The sequence below is a fragment of the Panthera pardus genome, unplaced genomic scaffold, assembly GCF_024362965.1.
Source record: "Panthera pardus isolate Hobbes unplaced genomic scaffold, ASM2436296v1 HiC_scaffold_11, whole genome shotgun sequence".
In the NCBI taxonomy this organism is placed as follows: domain Eukaryota; kingdom Metazoa; phylum Chordata; class Mammalia; order Carnivora; family Felidae; genus Panthera; species Panthera pardus.
This window is the reverse complement of record NW_026526666.1, coordinates 28054111-28075239: the sequence shown is the minus strand read 5'-3', so window position 1 is coordinate 28075239 and position 21129 is coordinate 28054111. Positions and strand designations below refer to the sequence as shown.

At 37.4% G+C, this 21129-nt stretch overlaps 1 protein-coding gene across 3 annotated transcripts in view; it reads left to right on the top strand.

The window, feature by feature from the left end:
• The first annotated feature begins 4345 nt into the window (after positions 1–4345).
• The window catches only part of MTF2 (metal response element binding transcription factor 2), a 77592-nt gene continuing 60808 nt past the window's right edge, over positions 4346–21129 (top strand). For 2 of the 3 annotated variants that reach the window (XR_002076818.2, XM_053892388.1), the window contains exon 1: positions 4346–4612. Coding sequence is in view for 2 of the 3 variants with exons in the window: in XM_053892388.1 (XP_053748363.1) it covers positions 4608–4612 (5 nt within the window). In the remaining variant the exon portion in view is untranslated. The remainder of the gene's footprint in view (positions 4613–21129) is intronic. The other variant, XM_019437946.2, reaches the window with a different exon arrangement.

Below are 21129 nucleotides of genomic sequence, written 5' to 3'. Positions count from 1 at the left end.
TGATTTCTGTTCCTACCTCTGCACCATAAACAATGTTAAAAATTCTAGCCCTTTTCGATGAGAGAATAATGGCTAATGATTGGGAGCTTGTAGGTTTATAAATATTGTATTTTATAACATTTCCTGTGACTTTTCATTATTAAATATTGAGAATTCCCTAAATTTGAACTTTCTGCTCAAATTTTCACATTTTTTATTTTTGGTTCTCATATGTTAGAGAGTTTAATGCTATTACTGACTTCTGTTCCATATTAACATATCTAGGTTGTTTCAGTCAGAATAGACTAAAATATCCTGGGTAGAAGACAATTCCAAATCACAGTGGCTTCACACAACAAAATTTCATTTCTCCAATTGAGTATGTGTATGCGAAAATATGAATATAGGCCCATACCTCATAGTGTACCCCAAAATTAACTCAAATGAATCATACACTATGTAAGAGTTAACTTATAAAACTTCTAGAAAAAAGCCATAATAGAAAATGTTTATGTTCTTGTGTCAGGCAAAGAGTTCTCAGATATAACATCTAAAGCATATGGCATTCAAAAAATTGCATTTAATAAAAATAAAAAATCTTTTGAGCTTTAAAAGACACCATTAAGAAAATGAAAAGACAAGCCACAGAGTGGGAGCAAATAATTTCAAATAATGTGTCTGGTAAAAGACTTGTATCCAGGATATATAAAGATTTATTGTAACTTGATAATAAGAAGACAAACAGCCCGGCTAAAAAATGTGTAAAATATATGAATGTATGCATCACCAAAGATATAAGAATTGCTAGCTAATAAGCACATGAAAAGATGCTCAACATCATTAACCATTAGGGAAATAAAAATTGAAACCAAAATGAGAAACCACTTCACTCCCACTGGAGCCAATAGTTCTTTGATTCTTTGTATAAATAGAAACATGACTAAAAAAACAAGATGACATTCATTCAGCATTTAGGTAGTAGAGAAGGGACAGAGAGAGAGGGGGGGAGAGGGCTCTGAGTTCTGTTAGCAAAAAGACGACAGAGTCTGTAAAAAATGATGAAGGAATTTCGTAAGAGGCAGGAGAATTATACATTTGGGGAAAGGTTTTGCTAGGTTGAAGATAGTACAATTACAGTACTTAATCTTCATTTAAAAAAAAAAAGATAGACCATATCAAGTATTAGTGAGGATGTGGAGAAGTTGAAACCTTCACACATTGTTCACATTTTGGAAAACAGTTCTGCAGTATCTTAAAAAGTTAAACACAAATGTACTATACAGTGCAGCAATTCTACTTCTAGGAATCTATCCACGAAAAATAAAAACAAGTATCTACACAAAGATGTACACACATTGTCATAGCAGCATTACTCATAATAGCTAAAAATTGCAAATAATCCAAATGTGCATCTGGTGACAGTTACATTCATACCATGATCATGGTACATTCATACAATGGAGTACTATTCAGCAATATAAAGGGAAGAACCACAGACACGTGGTACAACATGCATGAACTTCAAAAACATCGTGATGAGTATAACAAGCCATATCAAAAGACTATATTGTAGGAGTCCATTTATATAAAGTGGCCAGAAAAGACGGATATATAGAGGCAGATAACATTGCCTGGGGTTCCCAGTGGGATTGATTACAAATGGGCATAATGAACATTTTGGGGGTAGTAGAAATGTTTTAAAACTGTATTGTGGTGATGGTTGCACATCTACTTTCTGCTTATTGTAGTTATTTAGGAACCTGAAATGACAGTTGTTCTATTTCAACACATGGTTCCATCATCACCACAGCAGAGGGGAAGGGGATGTGCCTCTGCCTCTTAAAACTTTTGCCAGGAAGTGATACGGATCACTTCTCCCATTTCATTGGTAAAAGTGAGTTACATGGCCATACCTAACTTCGAGGATGGAAAAGAGTGCAATTTTGCTGTGTCTGGAAGAAAGGAGAACCAGAACAATCCTAATGACTACTAGATCATGACTATTATGTAATGACTATTACATAAATAAATAACAGCAAAAGGTACGTTGCTGTGTACTTCTGAGGTACTTGACATTTCTTTTTAAAGTCCTAATCTGGGGTACCTAGGTGGCTCAGTCAGTTAAGCATCTGACTCTTGATCTCAGCTCAGGTCATGATCTCACTGGTTGGTGAAATCAAGCCCTGGTTCAGCCTGCCTGGGATTTTCTCTCCGCCCTCCTCCCCATGTGGGCGCGCATGTGCTTGTTCTCCCTCTCTCTGTCTCTGTTTCTCCTCTTTCTCTGTCTCTCACAATAAACAAACATTTAAAAAAATGTCCCTGGGGCACCTTGGTGGCTCGTCGGTTAAACGTCCGACTTTGGCTCAGGTCATGATCTCACGGTCTGTGAGTTCGAGCCCCGCGTCGGGCTGTGTGCTGACAGCTCAGAGCCTGGAGTCTGCTTTGGATTCTGTGTCTCCCCATCTCTCGGCCCCTCCCCTGCTCACGCTCTGTCTCTCTCTGTCTCTCAATAATAAATAAATGTTAAAAAAAAATAAAAATAAAAAAAATGTTCCTACTTCCTTTAAAAAAAAAAAAGTCTTAATCCAAGACTTCTGGGGAAGATGGCAGAGGGGGATCCTAGGCTCACCTTGTCCTCACATGTAAACCTAGATAATACATCTATGTAAAGTCTTAATTTATTGCACGTTTGTTAGTTAACAGAAATTTCTAAGACCCCAGTTATAGGTGTTCTTTATATTTTACTGTGGCTCCCTTAGTGCCCTTGATTCTCTGAACCTGGTTTTGTTAAATTACATTAATGCACTTTTGTACCTGTGCATTTACATAGGAAAATGATATGCTTTTTTTTTTTTTGCCATTTTTTTGTCATTATTGCCTCTGTCATGTATAAAGGATTAGCATACTTTTGGCTAAAGAGGCCAAAGTTAAACTAGTAAATGGGAATTTCATAGGAAGGCATAGCACATTTATAGATGGAAGAATTTTCTAATTATTAGCATTTATGAAATTGAAATGACTGTCTCTGAGCTATTGAATTACTACTGAGGATGTTAAATCTGTGATTTGTTGACCCCTTGAGAGAGACATTGGGGAGAGCTTACACCAAAATGTTCTTCAGAATTGATGTTCTATGATTAGGCTTTGCTGCACCTAATAAATACACCTGTTGGTGTAATATCTTTATCCGTTTTGGGAGTGTATCTACTTTTTTAAATTCAAAACTCTTCTCAACTAAAAGTGTTAAGGGCATGGAAGAGGAATTTATGAGAGACTACTTTATAATAGAATTCAGAGAAAGTGAAACTTGAAAGGTAGCTGATAGAGGCCATAGCAAGACAGACTTAAATTCAATTAGTATTATTACTTAGGAGAAGCAAAGGTATGGAAGGTGTGGCTACTGAATGGTGTGGATAGACTAAATATTTATTAGCCAAATCCTGAGATTATGGGCTGAGGGAATCCCTTTTGAAATATGAGCTAAGTGAGTTTAGGCCCAAGAGGTACTTTTTCAGAGAGGAAAAAATATATATTAATTTGTCCTTGTATTTTACTCCTGTTATATAATGAGACAAAAATATAAAATGATTTTTAAATTATTTTGACAAAGCTACAAAGGTACCCAGGTGGCTACTAAGGGGAGCTAGGTTGTATGTAAGCGTAACTCAGAGACAAGCATGCACACTTCCAGTTTGTCACTTGGGACTCCGGTCGGCAGCAGGATACTGGCAGGCTATGGATCTGCCCTAGTGTAAAAAAGTTCTGTATTCCTAAAATAAATCACTTTGTACAGGATATTCTCAGATTTCATCATAATTAGGAATGATTGCAAAGCAGATACACCGAAAAACCTTTCAACGTCTAGGAAAAAAAAAAGTTCGAAAATCTTCTACACAAGGAGCTCCCGATAAGGAATTTGGGACTGTACAAGCATCGCCAAGCAAAATTTAATCCTGACATCCAGGGTTTCCTCGCTGAAGGAAATTCGAACAGCAGGCTTCAAGTGAAGATAGAAGAAACGTGTCTTATCTAAGGTAATGAAAGGAAATTGGCAAGGCAAGATGTAGAGATCACTGTCGCATTTTTCAGGGAAAAAAAAAAAAACACCCACGCACGGTGGAGACTGGACACGACGCTCTTCTTTATAAGAGAGGCACACTTAACACAGCCGACGGCCAGGAGCGCAGCGATTACTATTGTGTTAGCGCCGGCGGCGGAAGGACTTAGCCCCACTGCTACGTTAAAGAGTCCTTCTTTGTTCAGCTTCGGCCAGGGACGCAGGGCACGGTGTTCTTCCGCGCTCACCGCACAGTCCCCGCCCCCTCGCAGCCCTGGAGAGCTGCCATTCGGCACCAGAGTCGCTCCGCGCTCCCAGAATGCACCGGCAGTCCGCGGGAAACCAAAATGGCGAAGGGCTGTAGCGAAGTGGTCTGTGTTTGAGGCCGGTGTGAGAAGGCTCACTCTTCTCAACCCTCGTCCCCAGGACCTCGGTTTGTGCGTGTGCATGTGCGGGGTGCCCGGTGGGGCGGGTGCCCAGTAAGTACTTGGACTCGCAGGGGAAGCGCCCAAGGGGACGTGATTGGTTGTTTTTTCCTGTATGAAGCGGTTGGCACCACTGAAGTGACCGAATGAGGTGAGAGACCTTGGCCTGGGAACCAGGCTCTTCCGGAGGAGGTGGGGGCGGGGGGAAAAGGAAGAAAGGAAGCAAGTATAAAAGGGAAAGATGGAGGATCGAGGTGGGGGTGGGATCTCTAGTGTGTGTATTTGGGTCCCTTGCGTTTATGTATACGTTGAAAAGAATGGATAGAATGGAGTGTTCAGTTGGGTGTTGGAGAAAATAGGGAGCGAACAAGGCATTGGGGAAGTCGGTTGGAGGACCAAGATGAAACGTTGAGACGGGGAAGCTGTGTTTGGAGGGGAAGGAAGGAACCTGGGGGCGGGAGACGGTTGGAGGGGCAGGATGAACCTGGTGATGAGGGGGTGGGGAACCGAGGGGAGGAGCCGTTAGGAAATGCGGACTGTGGGAGACGTGGGGAGCTGAATGAAGGGGCTGCCTGGGACCTTAGGGGGCGCAAAGGGAAGTAGCAGCTTGGAACGAGAGGGTGGTGGAATTGTATGGAATTGGAGTAAGGGGCTAGAGTAAGAAGAGCAGGATGGAGTAACGAGGATAAGGAATTAAGTGGAGGCTGGAAGCAAACCCTGAAAGCTTTAAAGGGGAGAAGTAGGAGGGAAAGTGTGAGATGGGGGAAAGACACCTTATATTTGGAGCACACAATAAATTCTAACTCCTATCCCTGCTCGGAGGTAGATATATATTATTCATGTTTACAACTGAGGTAATACGGTTCAAGGGATTTTAACTAATTTGCCAAGATTTCTTAACATATTTTGGTAGTGCCAGAACTCTTAACTCTGAGTGTGTGTTTTACAATCTGGTGCCTTTGGTTGCTAGAATTTTTCTTTGGAAGCAACTAGAGGGAACAGATGGATTTATCGGGGTGATTTGACGAACAGAGAAGAGGGTTCGTGAACAATGGGGAAGGGGATATGGTATGTTATTCTGTGCTTTGAAACATTTAACTTTGGTTAAAGATAGAACCACTTACAAATTCAGATATGCAGACCTAGGTATGCCTGTGTATAATGTAAGAAAGCTCCATGTGAGGTCAGTACAGAACTAGAAATATGTAATTAGTGCTTGATTTAATTTGACTCCAGATGCTCCGGTAGTAGTAACTTTCTCCTTCATATTGATTCCATGTGACTCTTCTGTATACCTTGCCTACAGGCTGGTTTCAATTTACAGGTTTTCATTCTGTCTTGAGAATTCCTTTTGGGAGGGGAGCAGTGGACTGCAAAGACTGAATTTAAAAGAATTTTATGAGGATAAAGTAAAATGTACTTGCATTCTTAAGTGACCTTTTCAAAGGCTTGAAAATGCTTTACACGGAGCCATTTTGACTAAGAGCTTTAGGTGCCCAGTAGTCTTGGCAAGGAAAGAGTTGATTTTGATTTTAAATTTCTTAAAAAAAAGTATTCTGTTCTTGATATTTAGAATGTTATTCACACTCCAACCATTTGCAGTGATAGCTTGAGAAGGAATACAAAGTGAAATTTTGTTTTTGTGTTTTTGGGTCCTAAATATAAAAACATTCCAATTCACATTTTAAGTTTGCTCACCACTTTTTTGTAAAGTACTAAAAATATTCTCAAATATTTGAATTAAGAGTGCACCTGTTTCCTGATACTGCATATTCATGTTAGTGGGCATTAACGGAAATCTATACCTAATCAGGATGAAATGTGCACACATTTGTAGAACGAGAAGTACAGAAATCATCTGGTTAAACTTCTTTTCTGGATGAAACAAAATATATTTAATAATCCTTTTAATTATGATGTTTGCCTCAAAGCTCAGTTTGGAAGGGAATTTTATTCTGTGTATTTTGCTATGGATCATAAATTCTTTGATGTCATTGATTACACCTTTCATTAGATCCTTGACTGGAAGGGTAATTTGCTTTATTCGTATTTCAGCATAATCTTTATATCTGACTTTAGGAAACTGGCAGTATAGTAATAATCTATTTTAACAGATGGGGAAATTTGCCTCTGAGGAGTTGTCATGGCCAACATCTGTAGCTGGGTGGTTCTGAAAGTGAAATTTAACTGCTGTTTTAGTGTAAACTTCCATGAATGATATTCTTTGGTTGATATTTTTATGCTTTGTTTTCCTTGTTTTTCAGGATTTGGTTATTGCAGTAAAATGCAGTATAACAACCTTAAGTTGGAATGTGGAAGTTTCCTTGTGGATATTTTTTACGTATTCATGTAGTGCTGTTCAATAGAACTTTCTCCACTGATGGCAATGATCTGTATCTGCTCTATCCACTATGGTAGCCAATAGCCACGTGTAGATGTTGAACACTAGAAATATAACTGGTGTGACGGAATACTGAATTTATAATTTAATTCATTAAAACTAAGTTTTAAATGGCTGTATGTAGCTAGTGGCTGCTGTACTGGATAGCATAGTATTAGGAGTTACTACACCCATTTATTAGGAATTGTCTCATGTATTAACCGTGAAAACCACAGGAACTCAAGAGTAAGGAACTGTTTTGAAACTTAGGATTGAAATTCTCTTTGTACATTTTTAAGATGAAGTACTTTTCATTTTTGTCTCACATGGAGTCTTCGGTCCTATCTGCAAAAGAATGAAGAAGGTAGCAACTTCTCGATTCTATTTCCTTTGTCAAACAAAGGAAATAAAAATACAGTTTACTTTATTTTTTAAAAACTTTTTATACATCAGTTAAAGCTTTTTATTAAGGAAAATGTAGAAACATACAAAGTGAACAGAATACTATAATAAATTTTTTTGTATCCATGCTTGTTTCATCTATACTTCTATGCACACTCCACTCCATAATTATTTTAAGAAGCTTTTTAAAGGTGAAATTTACATATATTAACTGTATACTTTCTAAGTAATAGCTTTATTGAGTTATGCATATATTGTATTTATATGTATGTAATTCACATGTACCCTTTTAAGGTACAATTAACTGATTTTTCAGTATATTCATAGAGTTGTGCAGCCATCACCATTGTCTAATTTCAGAACATTTTCATCAGCCCTGAAAGGAAATGTGTGACCATAAGTAGTCACTTTCCATTATTCCCTCCTACTACCCCTGGCAACCACTAATCTATTTTCTGTGTTTATATTTTGCCTGTCCTGGACATTGCACATTAACAGAATCATATAATATGTGGCCTTTAATGTCTGGCTTCTTTCACTTAACACAGTGTTTTCGGCTACAGCCATGTTGCAGCATGTATCAGTACTTCATTCCTTTTTATGGCCAAAATATATTTCATTGTATGGATATATATTCATTTTGTTGATACATGCATCAATTGATGGACATTTGGGTTGTTTCTACTTTTTGGCTGTAGTGCTGCTACACAGTGCTGCTTTGAATGTTCATTTACAGGGTTTGTGTGGACATGTGTTTCCATTTGTCTTGGATACAAATCCAGGGGTGGAATCGCTGGGTCACGTGACACTTCCGTGTTTAACATTTTGAGAAATTGTCAAGCTGTTTTCCAAAGACTCTGCCTATACCCTTTTACAGTTTACCAACAACTATGAGGGTTCCTGTTTCTCTACATCCTTACCAATACTTGTCTGTCTCTTTGCTTCTAACCATCCTGGTGTGTGTGCAGTGGTACCTCATTGTGGTTTTGGTATGCATTACCCTGATGACTAATGATGTTGAGCATCTTTTCCATGTAGTAATTGGCCTTTTGTACACCTTTGGAGAACTGTTGATTAAGGTCCTCTGCCCATTTAAAAAAATTGGATTATTTATGTTTTCACTACTGAATTCTAAGTGTTCTTTTTGTGTTTTGGTGATAAGTCCCTTTTTGGGTGTGTGATTTGCAATTATTTTCTCCTTTTCTTTGAGTTGTTCTTTCACTTGATGGTGTACTTTGAAGCACAAAAGTCTTTAGTTTTGATGAAATCTAATTTATCCCTTTTTCTTGTTTTGCTTGTGCTTTTGATGTCATATCTAAGAAAATACTGCCTAATGCCAGTACAGTTTTGACAAATGGATATACCTGTGTAACCTATACCCTTATCAGGGTATAGAATATTTCTTTTTTCCCAGAAATCTCACATGTAGTCTTTTTTAGTTATTTTCTGCCGCAACAATTTCTGATTTTTTTTCACTTTAGATTTATTTTGTCTAGAACTTCATATAAATGGAATCATTAAGTGTGCATGTCAGGGGGCGCCTGAGTGGCTCAGTTGGTTGAATGTCTGACTCTTGATTTCAGCTCAGGTCCTTATCCCAGGGTTGTGGGATCGAGCCCTGTGATGGGCTCCGCACTGAGTGTGGCACCTGCTTATGATTTTCTCTCTCTCTCTCTCTCTCTCTCTCTCTCTCTCTCTCTCGTTCTTTCTCTCCCTCCCCTTTCCTGCCCCTCCCCCGCTCATGTTTGTTCTCTTAAAAAAAATTACAATTAAAAAGAAGTATGCATGTCAGTTAAAATTTTTTAAAAATTTTGCTTCATAAAGCTACAACTGGGGTCTTACCTTGAAAATTCCATTCTGCAAGGGATATTGTTATAGTAGTAGCCTAAAAATCTTGTGTTGTAACAATCCTGACCACCAGTACTTTGTGAGATAAAGTTTTTTTTCATGGCTTCCGAAGATATTTCTGGTATTTCGAATGGATAAAATTGAGTAAGGGCTTAATGATTATATACTTCCAAATAATGCCTAAGATCAGGAATTTAAAAATTAGGGGAACAGGGCAATGCGAGGGATCCTTGTGATGATGGAAATACTAGTGTCTTGACTGATTTGATGTTAATATTTTGGTTCTGATATTCTGAGATTTGTTTTTTAATGTTTATTTGTGAGAGAGAGAGAGAGAGAGACAGAGTGTGAGTGGGGGAGGAGCAGATAGAGAGTGAGACATAGAATCCGAAGCAGGCTTCAGGCTTTGAGCTGTCAGCACAGAGCCTGACGTGGGGATCGAACTCACTGATGTGATGTGAGCCGAAGTCGGAGGCTTACCGACTGAGCCACCCAGGCGCCCCTGGTATTCTGAGATTTTTAAAGATGCTATTGTTTGGGCAAACTGGGTATAAGTTGCACGGAATGTATTTTTTCTCACAGCTGTGTGTCAATTTACAGTTATCTCAAACTAAAAAAGTTAAGTTAAAAATAAGGGGAAAAAATTGGACCAGGACATGCATCGCAAGAATGGGTTGAATTTGTTTGGTTTCAGTCAGCCAGGTGATAAAAACAATCCAAATATGAGTTTTGGGTTTTCTCCATCCTTGCTAGTAAAGTTTATATTTCAGAAAAAACTCTCAAGAACTTTTTTGGTTGTGCTGGGGGATTGGTGAAATGGGAAGACAGTAGTCTAGTGGAGAGAGTACTGAATATATACTCAGAAGATAAGGATATACTTTTTTTTTTTTTTTTTTAAAGTAGGCTTCACACCCAGCACGGAGCCCAATATGGGGCTTCAACTCATGACCCTGAGATTAAGACCTGAGTTGAGATCAAGGTCGCTTAACTGAGTGAGCCACTCGGGCGCCCCAGGATATGCTTTTAATCTGGTAACTCTGCAGCAGCTTTAGTTTTTTTTTTTTACCTATTAAATGGAGATGTTACTTGCCCGTATTGCTCACAGGATTGCTGCAGGGTTAAGAAGGAAAATAAAGAAGAAAATACTTAATAAACTCTAGGTATAATATAATTGTATAATATTTATTTGAAAATAATTTTGCAGGAGAGTTGTTTGTTACATAGAACAAGAGACCCGCCCACCTATGATGAATCTATGCACTGAAAACACCCTGGGATGTTTGATGAATTGCTGATCTGTCCTAATAGTTCTAATTGATGTTTGATAAGTACCAGAATTGACCTCTAGAGCTGAAAAACCCAAACCCAAACCAGCCAAACCAGTTTATTAGAACTCATACCCTAGAGATTCCAAACTCCAGGTTCAGGGTGGGTTTTATATATTTTTGTGTTTAAAAAATTTTTTTTCTTGATTTTGTTTTGTAGCCAGGGTTAAGAAATGCTAAATTTTGTTCTAGGGTCAAGATTAGAAATTTACCAGTTCTTGCTAAAACATCACTAAGAGCTGTACAAAGGGAAGACTAGTTAATAATAGGCATATTTTTCATACTTGAAATGAAAAAGAGAAATATTTTAGTACTGTTCTCATCACACTCTTAAGATATTTTAAATTGGTGGCTAATAAAGTAGTTAGTGGAACTTTGTAGTCTGGGTAACTTGTGGACTGTTAAAGGTTGTATAAAATTGCATTTAGGCTGGAAAACAGTATGGAGGTTCCTCAAAAAACTAAAAAAGAACTACCCTACGACCCAGCAATTGCACTACTAGGCATTTATCCAAGGGATACAGGTGTGCTGTCTCAAAGGGACACATGCACCCGCATGTTCATAGCAGCACTATCAACAATAGCCAAAGTATGGAAAGAGCCCAAATGTCCATCGATGGATGAATGGATAAAGATGTTGTATATGTATATATAATGGAGTATTACTTGGCAATCAAAAAGAATGAAATCTTGCCATTTGCGACTATGTGGATGGAACTGGAGGGTATTATGCCAAGTGAAATTAGTCAGAGAAAGACAAAAATCATATGACTTCACTCATATGAGGACTTTAAGAGACAAAACAGATGAACGTAAGGGAAGGGAAACAAAAATGATATAAAAACAGGGAGGGGGACAAAACAGAAGAGACTCAAATTTGGAGAACAAACAGGGTTACTGGAGGGGTTGTCGGAGGGGATGAGCTAAATGGGTAAGGGCACTAAGGAATCTACTTCTGAAATCGTTGTTGCACTATATGCTAACTAATTTGGATGTTAATTAAAAAAAAATAAAATAAAAAATTGCATTTAGGTGTTGTGAGAGAAAAATTCTCTGTTCAGGGAAGTGTTTAAAAAGAGGCTAGATGATCATTTTAGGGATGTTATAAAGAGGGATTTTTTTTCATTATCATGAAAGTAAATGACTTTTCAGGTGCTTTATAAAACTAAAATAAGGATTCTAGATTGTAATCAAAGTTAATGGGCAGTGTTTTTCCCTTAGGTTAATGATGAGAATTGTTAGGGAGGATGGAATCCTTCTCACAGTTGAGTTTCTTCTGAGTTTCCCTTTTTCTATTTTTCTCTAACTTTCACAATCTTTTCCACTTTTGACAGTTGTCTAAATCCATCTTTCAGATTTTTGTTTCTCAAAAACAGGCTGAAGAATATGAAGCTATTTGAAGTTTTAGTTTTAAGAGTTTTATTGCTGCTCGTTAGAGAGGAGCAAACAAAAGTGGCTATTTGCAAACATTAAAAAATGTTTAGGGGCTGCCTGAGTGGCTTAGTCAGTGAAGCATCTGACTTGGGTTCAGGTCATGTTGTGGTTTGTGAGTTAGAGTGGAGCCCCGTGTTGGGCTCTCTAGATCCTCTGTCTCCCTCTCTCTGCCCCTCCCCTGCTCTCTCAGGCTCGTCTCTCTTTCTCAAAAATAAATAAACTTAAAAAAATGTTTAGGTTTGTCTTACAGTATGTCCTGGTGCAGTGATTCTCAAACTTTCTGGACTCAGGACCCCTTTACATTCTTAACTATTGAGGATCCCAAGAACTTTTATGTGGGTTATCTCTCTCAATATGTACTGTATTAGAAATTGAAACTGAGAAAATATAAAAACAAGAATACACATGTTCACATACCTTTAGTCTTTAGAGTGAAATCATCAGATATTATTTAGTCTCTGGAAAATCCCACTCTAAACTTATGGGGAGAATGAGGGTGAAAAAGGCAAATAAAATTTCTTAATATTATTTTAAAACTAGCTTGACCTTGTAGACTTTGTAGATTCCTAGGGACCATACCTTTAGATTGCTACTGTAGTCTACTGTTTCTTTAGGGAGTTAGGATTGTTTCATGCATTACATGATGTTTAGCATTCCTGGCCTCTTCTTAAGCAGATTTTTTGTCTCTTCATAGAAAAAATTTGTGTCTCTCAGACATGACCTGCTTCCAGTTCTAGCTTCACATCTACCAACTTAATTATAAATGAATCTGTCTTCACATCAGAAGACACATCACTTTTGAGAAAAGTTTCAACTTACTAGGCTCCCATTCACAGCTTTATCAATAAGATGTATTTTTTTATATACATACACTCTGTAGAAAATTTAAATATTAAAATTTAAAAGGTAATCTATGTCACCCAGACAGCTACCAAAAATGCCTGTTTCATTGTCTTCTTTCTTTTTTTTTAATTTATTTATTTTGAGAGAGAGAGAACATACACGCACACATACGTGCACACGCACGCAAGCGGGGGAAGGGCAGAGAGAGAGAGAGAGAGAGAGAGAGAGAGAGAGAGAAGGAGAGCGAGAATCCCAGGCAGACTTTCTGCTGTCAGTGTGAGGTTTGAATTCACAAACTGAACTGTGAGATCATGACTTGAACCAAAATCAAGAGTTGAGTACTTAACCAACTGAGCCACCAGGCACCTCTCATTATCTTATTTCTAATGGTAGTTTTAATTTATGTTAAACACTTGAAAATTTCCTTTAATAATGCATGTATTTGACTAAAAATACCGAAGAATACAGAAGGGGAATGGCTTAAAAGGAACAGCTAGACTTCAGGCCTCCTGAGTCCTGCTTTGAGAAAGAGTCATTACTTTAATTTTTTAAAAAATTTTATTTGTTTATTTTGAGAGAGAGGGACAGAGTGTGAGTGGTGGAGAGGCAGAGAGTGAGGAAGAGAGAAAATCCCAAGCAGGCTCCATGCTGTCAGTGTGGAGCCCGACTTGGGGCTCAGTCCCACAAATGGCAAGATCCAAGCTCTGAGTTGAAATCAAGAGTAGGTGCCTAACCGACTGAGCACCCAGGCACCTGTACTTTAATTTTTAAGTGTTATGTTCCTTTGTTCTGGTCATTACCTCTATAATATTAAATAATACCTTTACACTACTGTTATTCATTTTAGACATCTTGCCATGTAAAGGCTTTCTTGCTGTGATAAAGATTCTGTTAAATATGCCCTATATCTCTTTTCCCCTTTCCAATTTTTGGCTTTTCTATTGGTTACTTTTATAACTTTAAACTTAGGTTTTTTTTTCTTATTCCATCAACTCTAGATTTTATTTCTCCCCTTTATAAGGTGAGTATTAAAGTCCCTGCCTTTGCCTTCATTTCTCTTCCTCCTTCCATCTCTCAATTTTTGTCATCTGTACTTTGCTTGTATATTTTAAAATTTGATAACTTTGAACATTCTGTTCTTTTTTTTTTTTTTTTTAAACATTTTGAGAGACAGTGGTGGAAGGGCAGAGAGGGAGACAGAATCTGAAGCAGGCTCCCTGTTGCCAGCACAGAGCCCGATGCAAGGCTCGAGCTAAAAAACTGTGAGATCGTGACCTGAGCCAAAATCAAGAGTTGGATGCTTTACTGAGCCACCCAGGTGCCCCTTAAAATTCTTAACTGTAATTTTCCATGCTTTGTTTATAGGTTGTTTCTAAAGGTTGAAAATTAATAAATAGCTTTTTTATTATTTTGACCAAGTTAATATTATTCTCCAAGTAGTATATTACAGAGCCAGATAGTACCATGATTGCAGTTGCTTTCTTGTAATACTTTATCTCTGCTTTTGTCTCGTCTATACATTTTTCTACTGTCTTACACTGTCTAGTTTTGTTAAATCCTTCTTTTCCCTCAAACATCTCTCACTGGGAGTCTTCTTTCTCCTTTTAATCCAGATTGGTTGCTCTCTAGGTCTTTTCCATAGCTGTCATCTAAGACTTCCCTATGTTAATCTCTTGTGTTGGATACACTATTTCCTGCATCCCATGTTTTTTACTTTCTTAGAGGGTACTTCGTCATTTTGCTAGAGCCAAACCCTCAAGTTTTGGCTTGACATCTTAAAACTTATTTTAAATGCTTTCCTTTTTAAAAATTTAATTTGGTTGGTATAGGATTCTAGTTTGCATGAAGTGTTTCACAATTTTGAGGCATTACTCTATTGTCTTCTAGAATCCAGTGTTGCTTTTAAGAAGTCATAGAATTATAAGTCTGGTTTTTTTTTTTTTTTTTTTAATGTTTGTTATTTTTGAGGGGGGTGCAGAGAGAGGGAGACAGAGGATCTAAAGCAGGTTCTGTGCTGTCAACGCAAAGCCCAATGTGGGGCTTGAACTCTTGAACTGTGAGATCATGACCCTAGCTGAAGTCGGATGCTTAACCGGCTGAGCCACCCAGGTGCTCCATAAGTCTGATTTTTTGTAGGTAACTTGAATTTTCTCTTTGGAAGCTTGTGCTCTTGTGTTTTTAGTGTTATGCAATTTCCTGTGAATTTAAGGTTTTTAAAAATCAATATTTTGGAAATATAGTTGTTTTGAAGATTCCTATTTCCTTTTGGCCTTGGGAAGTTTTCTTTTATTATTATTAATTAAAAGTAATTTTTCCTCACACCTTTTGCAATGGCTGTTATCAAAGACAAGAAATAACAAATGTTGGTGAGGGTGTGGGGGGAAGGGAACCGTTGTGTACCGTTGATGGAAATGTAAATTGGTTCACTTACCATGGAAAACAGTATGGAGTTCCTCAAAAAATTAAACATAGAACTACCAAATGATCCAGCAATTCCACTTCTGGGTATTTATTTAAAGAAACGGAAAACACTTAACTCAAAAAAATATGTGCATCCACATGTTCATTACAGCATTTTTTGCAATACCCAACATAGGGAAACAACCTAGTTGTTCACTGATGGGTCAGTGGATAAAGAAATGTGGTATAAGTGTACAGAGCAATATTATTTAGCCATAAAAAAGAATGAAATCTTACCACTTGCAGTAACATGGATGGATCTTGAAAGCATCATGCTAGGTGAAGTAAGTCGGACAGAGCAACAAATACTGTATGATCTCACATGTGGAATCTACTAAAACTGCCGCAACAAAACCAAAGAGAACTAATGCCCTGTTAAGTTGCTGTTATTAATGGAGATTTTTAGGAGGTTGGGGCCAAAGTGGAAAAAAAGATTGAGAAGTACTTGTTTATAAATTCCAGTCATTACAGATAAAGCCCTTTATGATCTGTTTCTTGACGACCTCATCCTTCAGGAATAATGAGAAATAATTAATTGTGATTGGAGTATTGGGGAGTGAGAATGAGATTGTATGAGAGAGGTTAGCTTGTGAAAGCATTTCATATTTTGAAGGGTTTTAGATTATATTCTTGACCTATATATTTCCTAACTTAAGTAATTTTGTTGCCAGCATTATTTCTTGCCATATTGGATTATCATCTCTGTTATTTATTTTTTTAATATGTGTTAACTTTAATGCACTTAGCTTCATTCTAAGCAGTAACCCATCAGTTTACGGTTGAATATATTCTTAATATTTACATTAAAATAATAACATAAAATGAAAAACATTTCCTGCCAAGGTACTCATTACAGCTTTATGGGAAACACTATATCATATCAAATACAGATGCCATCAGTTGCAAGATATACTATTTGTTGTATTACTAAGAAATAAAGAACCCTGCTAATTAAAGTGGAACACTACTTACCATGTAAAGTTTTTATTTTATGCCACTTGTAAGGCAGCTTTTTAATATGTCATTCTTATAAAAAGGAAAGTATAATTGAAATACATTGGGTTAAGGTATTCTTAAGATGACTTCTTGTTAAAAGTCTTCTTTTGAGTCACTAAAAAAAATAAAACTTTTATTGAGGTATTTCATATGCCATTATAATTCACCCTTTTAAGGTATACAATTTAATGATTACTCCTCCCCCCCCCCCAAATATGTAATCATCACTACTGTCTAATTTTAGAACATTTTTTTACCCCCTAAGAAATTTCATACCACTTAGCATTCATTCCCCATTTCCCCCTTCTCTCCCTCCAGTCCCTGGCAACCACTACTTCCTGGTTATATTTTGCCAGTGGACATTTCACATAAACAGAATCATATAATATGTGGCCTTTTGTGTCTGGCTTCTTTCACTTAACACAATGTTTTCATCTATATCCATGTTGCAGCATGTATCAGTATTTCATTCTTTTTTCATGGCCAAAATATATTTCATTGTATGGACATATATTCATTTTGTTAATCCATCCATCAGTTGATGGACATTTGGGTTGTTTCTACTTTTTGGCTGGTATAAATAGTGCTGCTTTGAATGTTCATTTACAGGGTTTGTGTGGACATGTGTTTCCATTTGTTTTGGATACAAATCTAGGAGTGGAATCGCTGGTCACATGACACCTCCGTGTTTAACATTTTGAGAAATTGCCAGATTTTTTTCAAAGAGCCTGCCTGCACCCTTTTACAGTTTCACCAACAACTACGAGGGTTCTAGTTTTTCTACATCCTTACCAATACTTGTCTGTCTCTTTGCTTATAACCATCCTAGGGTGTGCAGTGGTACCTCATTGTGGTTTTGATATTCATTACCCTGATGACTAATGATGTTGAGCATCTTTCCCATGTAGTAATTGGCCTTTTGTACACCTTTGGAGAACAGTTGATTAAGGTCTTTGCCTATTTAAAAAATTGGATTATTGGGGCTCCTGGGTGGCTCAGTTGGTTGAGTGTTGGACCAGCTCAGGTCATGATCTCATGATACATGAGTTCGAGCCCCACATTGGGCTCTCTGCTATCAACGCAGATCCTGCTTCCAATCCTCTGTCCCCCTTTCACCATCTCTCTCTCAAAAAATAAAAAAAATTGGATTATTTATGTTTTCATTATTGAGTTGTAAGCGTTCTTTATGTGTCATGGTGATAAGTCCCTTTTTGGGTGTGTTATTTGCAATTTCTCCTGCTCTTTTAGGTTGTTCTTTCACTTGATGATGTCCTTTGAAACATAAATATCTTTAATTCTGATGAAGTCTTATATATCTCTTTTTCTTGTTTTGCTTGTGCCTTTTATGTCATACTTAAGAAAATGTTGCCTAACACAGAGTGACAGATTTACTCTTGTGTATTTTTCTTTTTTTTTTTTTTTTTACTTCTGTGTATCTTTCTAAGAATTATATAGTTTTAGCTCTTATATTTAGTTTGTGATCCATTTCATTTTTTGTATGTGAGGTAGGTGTCCAGCTTCATTTTTAATTTTTTTTTAGATGTGAATACCAATTTCTCTGAACCATTTGTTAAAAAGACTTTTCTTTCCTATTGAACTGTTTTGACAGTCTTTTTAAAGGTCAGTTGAACATAAATGTAAGGATTTGTTTCCGGATTTTCAGTTTTATTCCTTTTATGTGTCCTTTACACCTGCATCATGTCTTGGTTACTGTTACTTTGTATTAACTTTTGAAACAGGGAAGTCTGAGTCCTTTGGTTTTCTTCTTTTTTAAGGTTATTTGTGTATTCTGGGTTTCCTGTTTTTCTATATGAATTTTAGGAGCAATCTGTCAGTTTTTGAAAAAAAAAAAAAGGCAGCTGCGATTTTGACAGATACTATAATGAATCTATAGATTGATTTGGGAAATTTTGCCATCTTAACAATGTTTAACATCCAGAAACCTGAGACGTTTTTCCAATTACATAGGTTGTATTTAATTGCTTACTCTTTGTTACGTAATTTTCATTGTACAATGTTTACTTTTTTTGTTGTTGTTAAATACGTTCCTAAGTATTTTGTTCTTTTTTGGTGATATTGCAAATGAATTTTTTTCTTAATTTCATTTTCAGATTATTCATTGGTAGTATTTAGAAATGCATTTGATTGTTGTATATTAATTTGTATTCCAGCTTTGCTGGTTTCTTCTAGTAGTTTCGCGTGTGTGTGGATTCTGAATCACTTTTTCAGTTTTGTAGCACAGTTTCCTCATGGTGTCAATTTTGTGTCATCGTGAGTATTGGTGACAGTATTTCTTGAGCTAATCTGTGTGGGAATTAAAGTAATTGTATAAAAATTGGTGCTGGGCTCTATTGCAGATTTATAGTTAACTACAGCAGGTCTACCCTCGATTCTCACTGTGGGAAACCAGATGAACATGTCTCATTTACTGTGTACCTCACTTTCTCTTGACAATCATTTGGTTTCTGTAGGAATAAACATTTTTTTAAAAATTTTTATTTATTTTTGAGAGAGAGCACGAGTGGGGGAGGGGCAGAGGGGGACAGAAGGTCTGAAGCAGGTTCTTTGCTGACAGCAGTGAGCCCAACGTGGTGCTTGAACTCCCAAACCACAAGATCATGACCTGAGGCGAAGTCAGATGCTCAACCAACTGAGCCACCCAGGTACCCCATGGTTTCTGTAGGAATAAAAGATGTCTCAGTATTTTCTTTTATTTTCTTTTCTCTTTTCTTTTCGAAAAAGAGGGGAAGTTTTTATTTTTTTATTTTTTTAGCATTTATTCATCTTTGAGAGACAGAGACGGAGCATGAGTGGGGAAGGGGAAGAGAGAGGGAGACACAGAATCTGAGGCAGGCTCCAGCTCCGAGCTGTCAGCACAGAGCCCGACGCAGGGCTTGAACTCATGAACGGTGAGATCATGACCTGAGCTGAAGTCGGACGCTCAGCCGACTGAGCTACCCAGGCGCCCCCTCAGTATTTTCTTTTTTTTTTCTTTTTTTTTTTTTTTAATTTTTTTTTAACGTTTATTTATTTTTGAGACAGAGAGAGACAGAGCATGAACGGGGGAGGGGCAGAGAGAGAGGGAGACACAGAATCAGAAGCAGGCTCCAGGCTCTGAGCCATCAGTCCAGAGCCCGACGCGGGGCTCGAACTCGCGGACCGCGAGATCGTGACCTGAGCTGAAGTCGGACGCTTAACCGACTGAGCCACCCAGGCGCCCCTCCCCTCAGTATTTTCTTAAATATTTCCTCCCGTTGGCTCCAGCACCCATTATCTAAATTTTGATGCTGGTGCTTTTAGTGTAGTAATGAGTGCTTTGCTCCTGCTGCTTGGCTAGTTGGTGCTTTTAAGATACTGCCAATTATAATACAGGTCTACATTTCATAGAGTTAAAAATGTGAAAATTATCCTTTAGTTAATGACTTGTCTAAGTAGTAGGACCAACCAATTGGAGCTATTTAAGCAAAAGCGTGATTAAAACACATTTTCCATAGTGCAAACTGAAAGTGCATTATTTAAAGGATGTGGTCAGTGGCAAGAACATCAGTTAGGAGACTATATGGTAATAGTGCAGGCAAGAGCTGATAATGATCTGAAATAAGGCAGTGGAGATGTTTGAGAGGTAATCTTTAAGATATAATTAGCAGGAATTGGTGAATATTTGGAAGGTCAGGGAAAAGGGAGGAATCAAGGATTACATTTCTGGATTAAGAGCTGGTCAGACAGTAATGGCATTAATTTAGTAGTGGCATTAACTAGAAAAAGGGAAGGAATTTGAAGAAAATGTCAGTTTTGTTAAGTTAAAGGTGCTGGGGGAATCCAGGTTGAGATGTTTAGTGGGCAGTTGGCTATCAGGGTCTGAAGCTTGTGAGATAGGATGGGGCTGGAGATTTAGAAATTGTTAACATATAAAAATTAACTGAACATTAGGAGAACATGACTGTTTAAGACAAGCAGAACATGTAGGACAAGAGGAGGGATCCCTAGACAACTCCAACATTTAGAGGGTTGGCAGAGGAAGAGTCAGTACGGAAACATCAGAGAGTTGGGAGAAGTAATTACAGGTGAATAGCTATCACAGAAACCAGAGGAAGTAAATTTCGAGTAAAAGGTCATGACTGTTAGTTATTACACAAAGATTGGGTACAGTGAATACTAAAACTAGAGCATTGTCTTTATTTGGTCATTTGGAGGTCTTTGATGCAGTTGTTAACACTAATCAGGATAGTCAACTTATAATGGATTTAATGGAATGTGCTTTTTTAAGTTTATTGGTGAAAGGATGAGAAAAATTAAATAATTTGTAAGAACCGTTTTTGTTTTTAATTTGATTTTGGTTATGGCATGTTTGCATCAAGGAAAGTTAAGATTTAAAATTAAAGAAAAAAAATAAAGGAAAGGAGATACAGTAATTGATAATGTGAGATTCTTGAAGTGAGATTTCTCTCCAGTACTGGAAAGAAGAGGCATGTCTTCTTTAGAGGAGCAAATTAGGTACATGCTTTTGTGGATAGGTTTAGGGGAAGCAGGGGTGGGGAGACAGATGAGGAATTTCATGTTTTTATAGCTTCTGTCCTTTCTGAAATGAGACCCTACCTTGTGAGTGAAGAAGTTGAGTGCCCCAATAGATCTTCCACCAAGTTTGTCTTTCTGAAGGTTTGTATATAACGAAAGTGATTAATTTTTTTTAAGAAAACGTTTTATCATGCATATCATAACTTTGCATGTATGTCTAGGTGTTAACACTTAAGCTTTTTGAAAATTTTGTGTCTACTTTCTCCTGATTTCAAGTTCCCAGAGACCAGGAGATTAGGTCTTAATCATTTTGAACTTCCAGCTCTTTGAGGAGTGACTGATGTGTACAACTTTACTATTCCTGGAGAGGTTTTGTTTTGTTTTGTTTTAGAATGAGTTTTCTAGGGGCACCTGGGTGGCTCAGTCGGTTAAGCATCCAGCCAGCTCAGGTCATGATCTTGCGTTT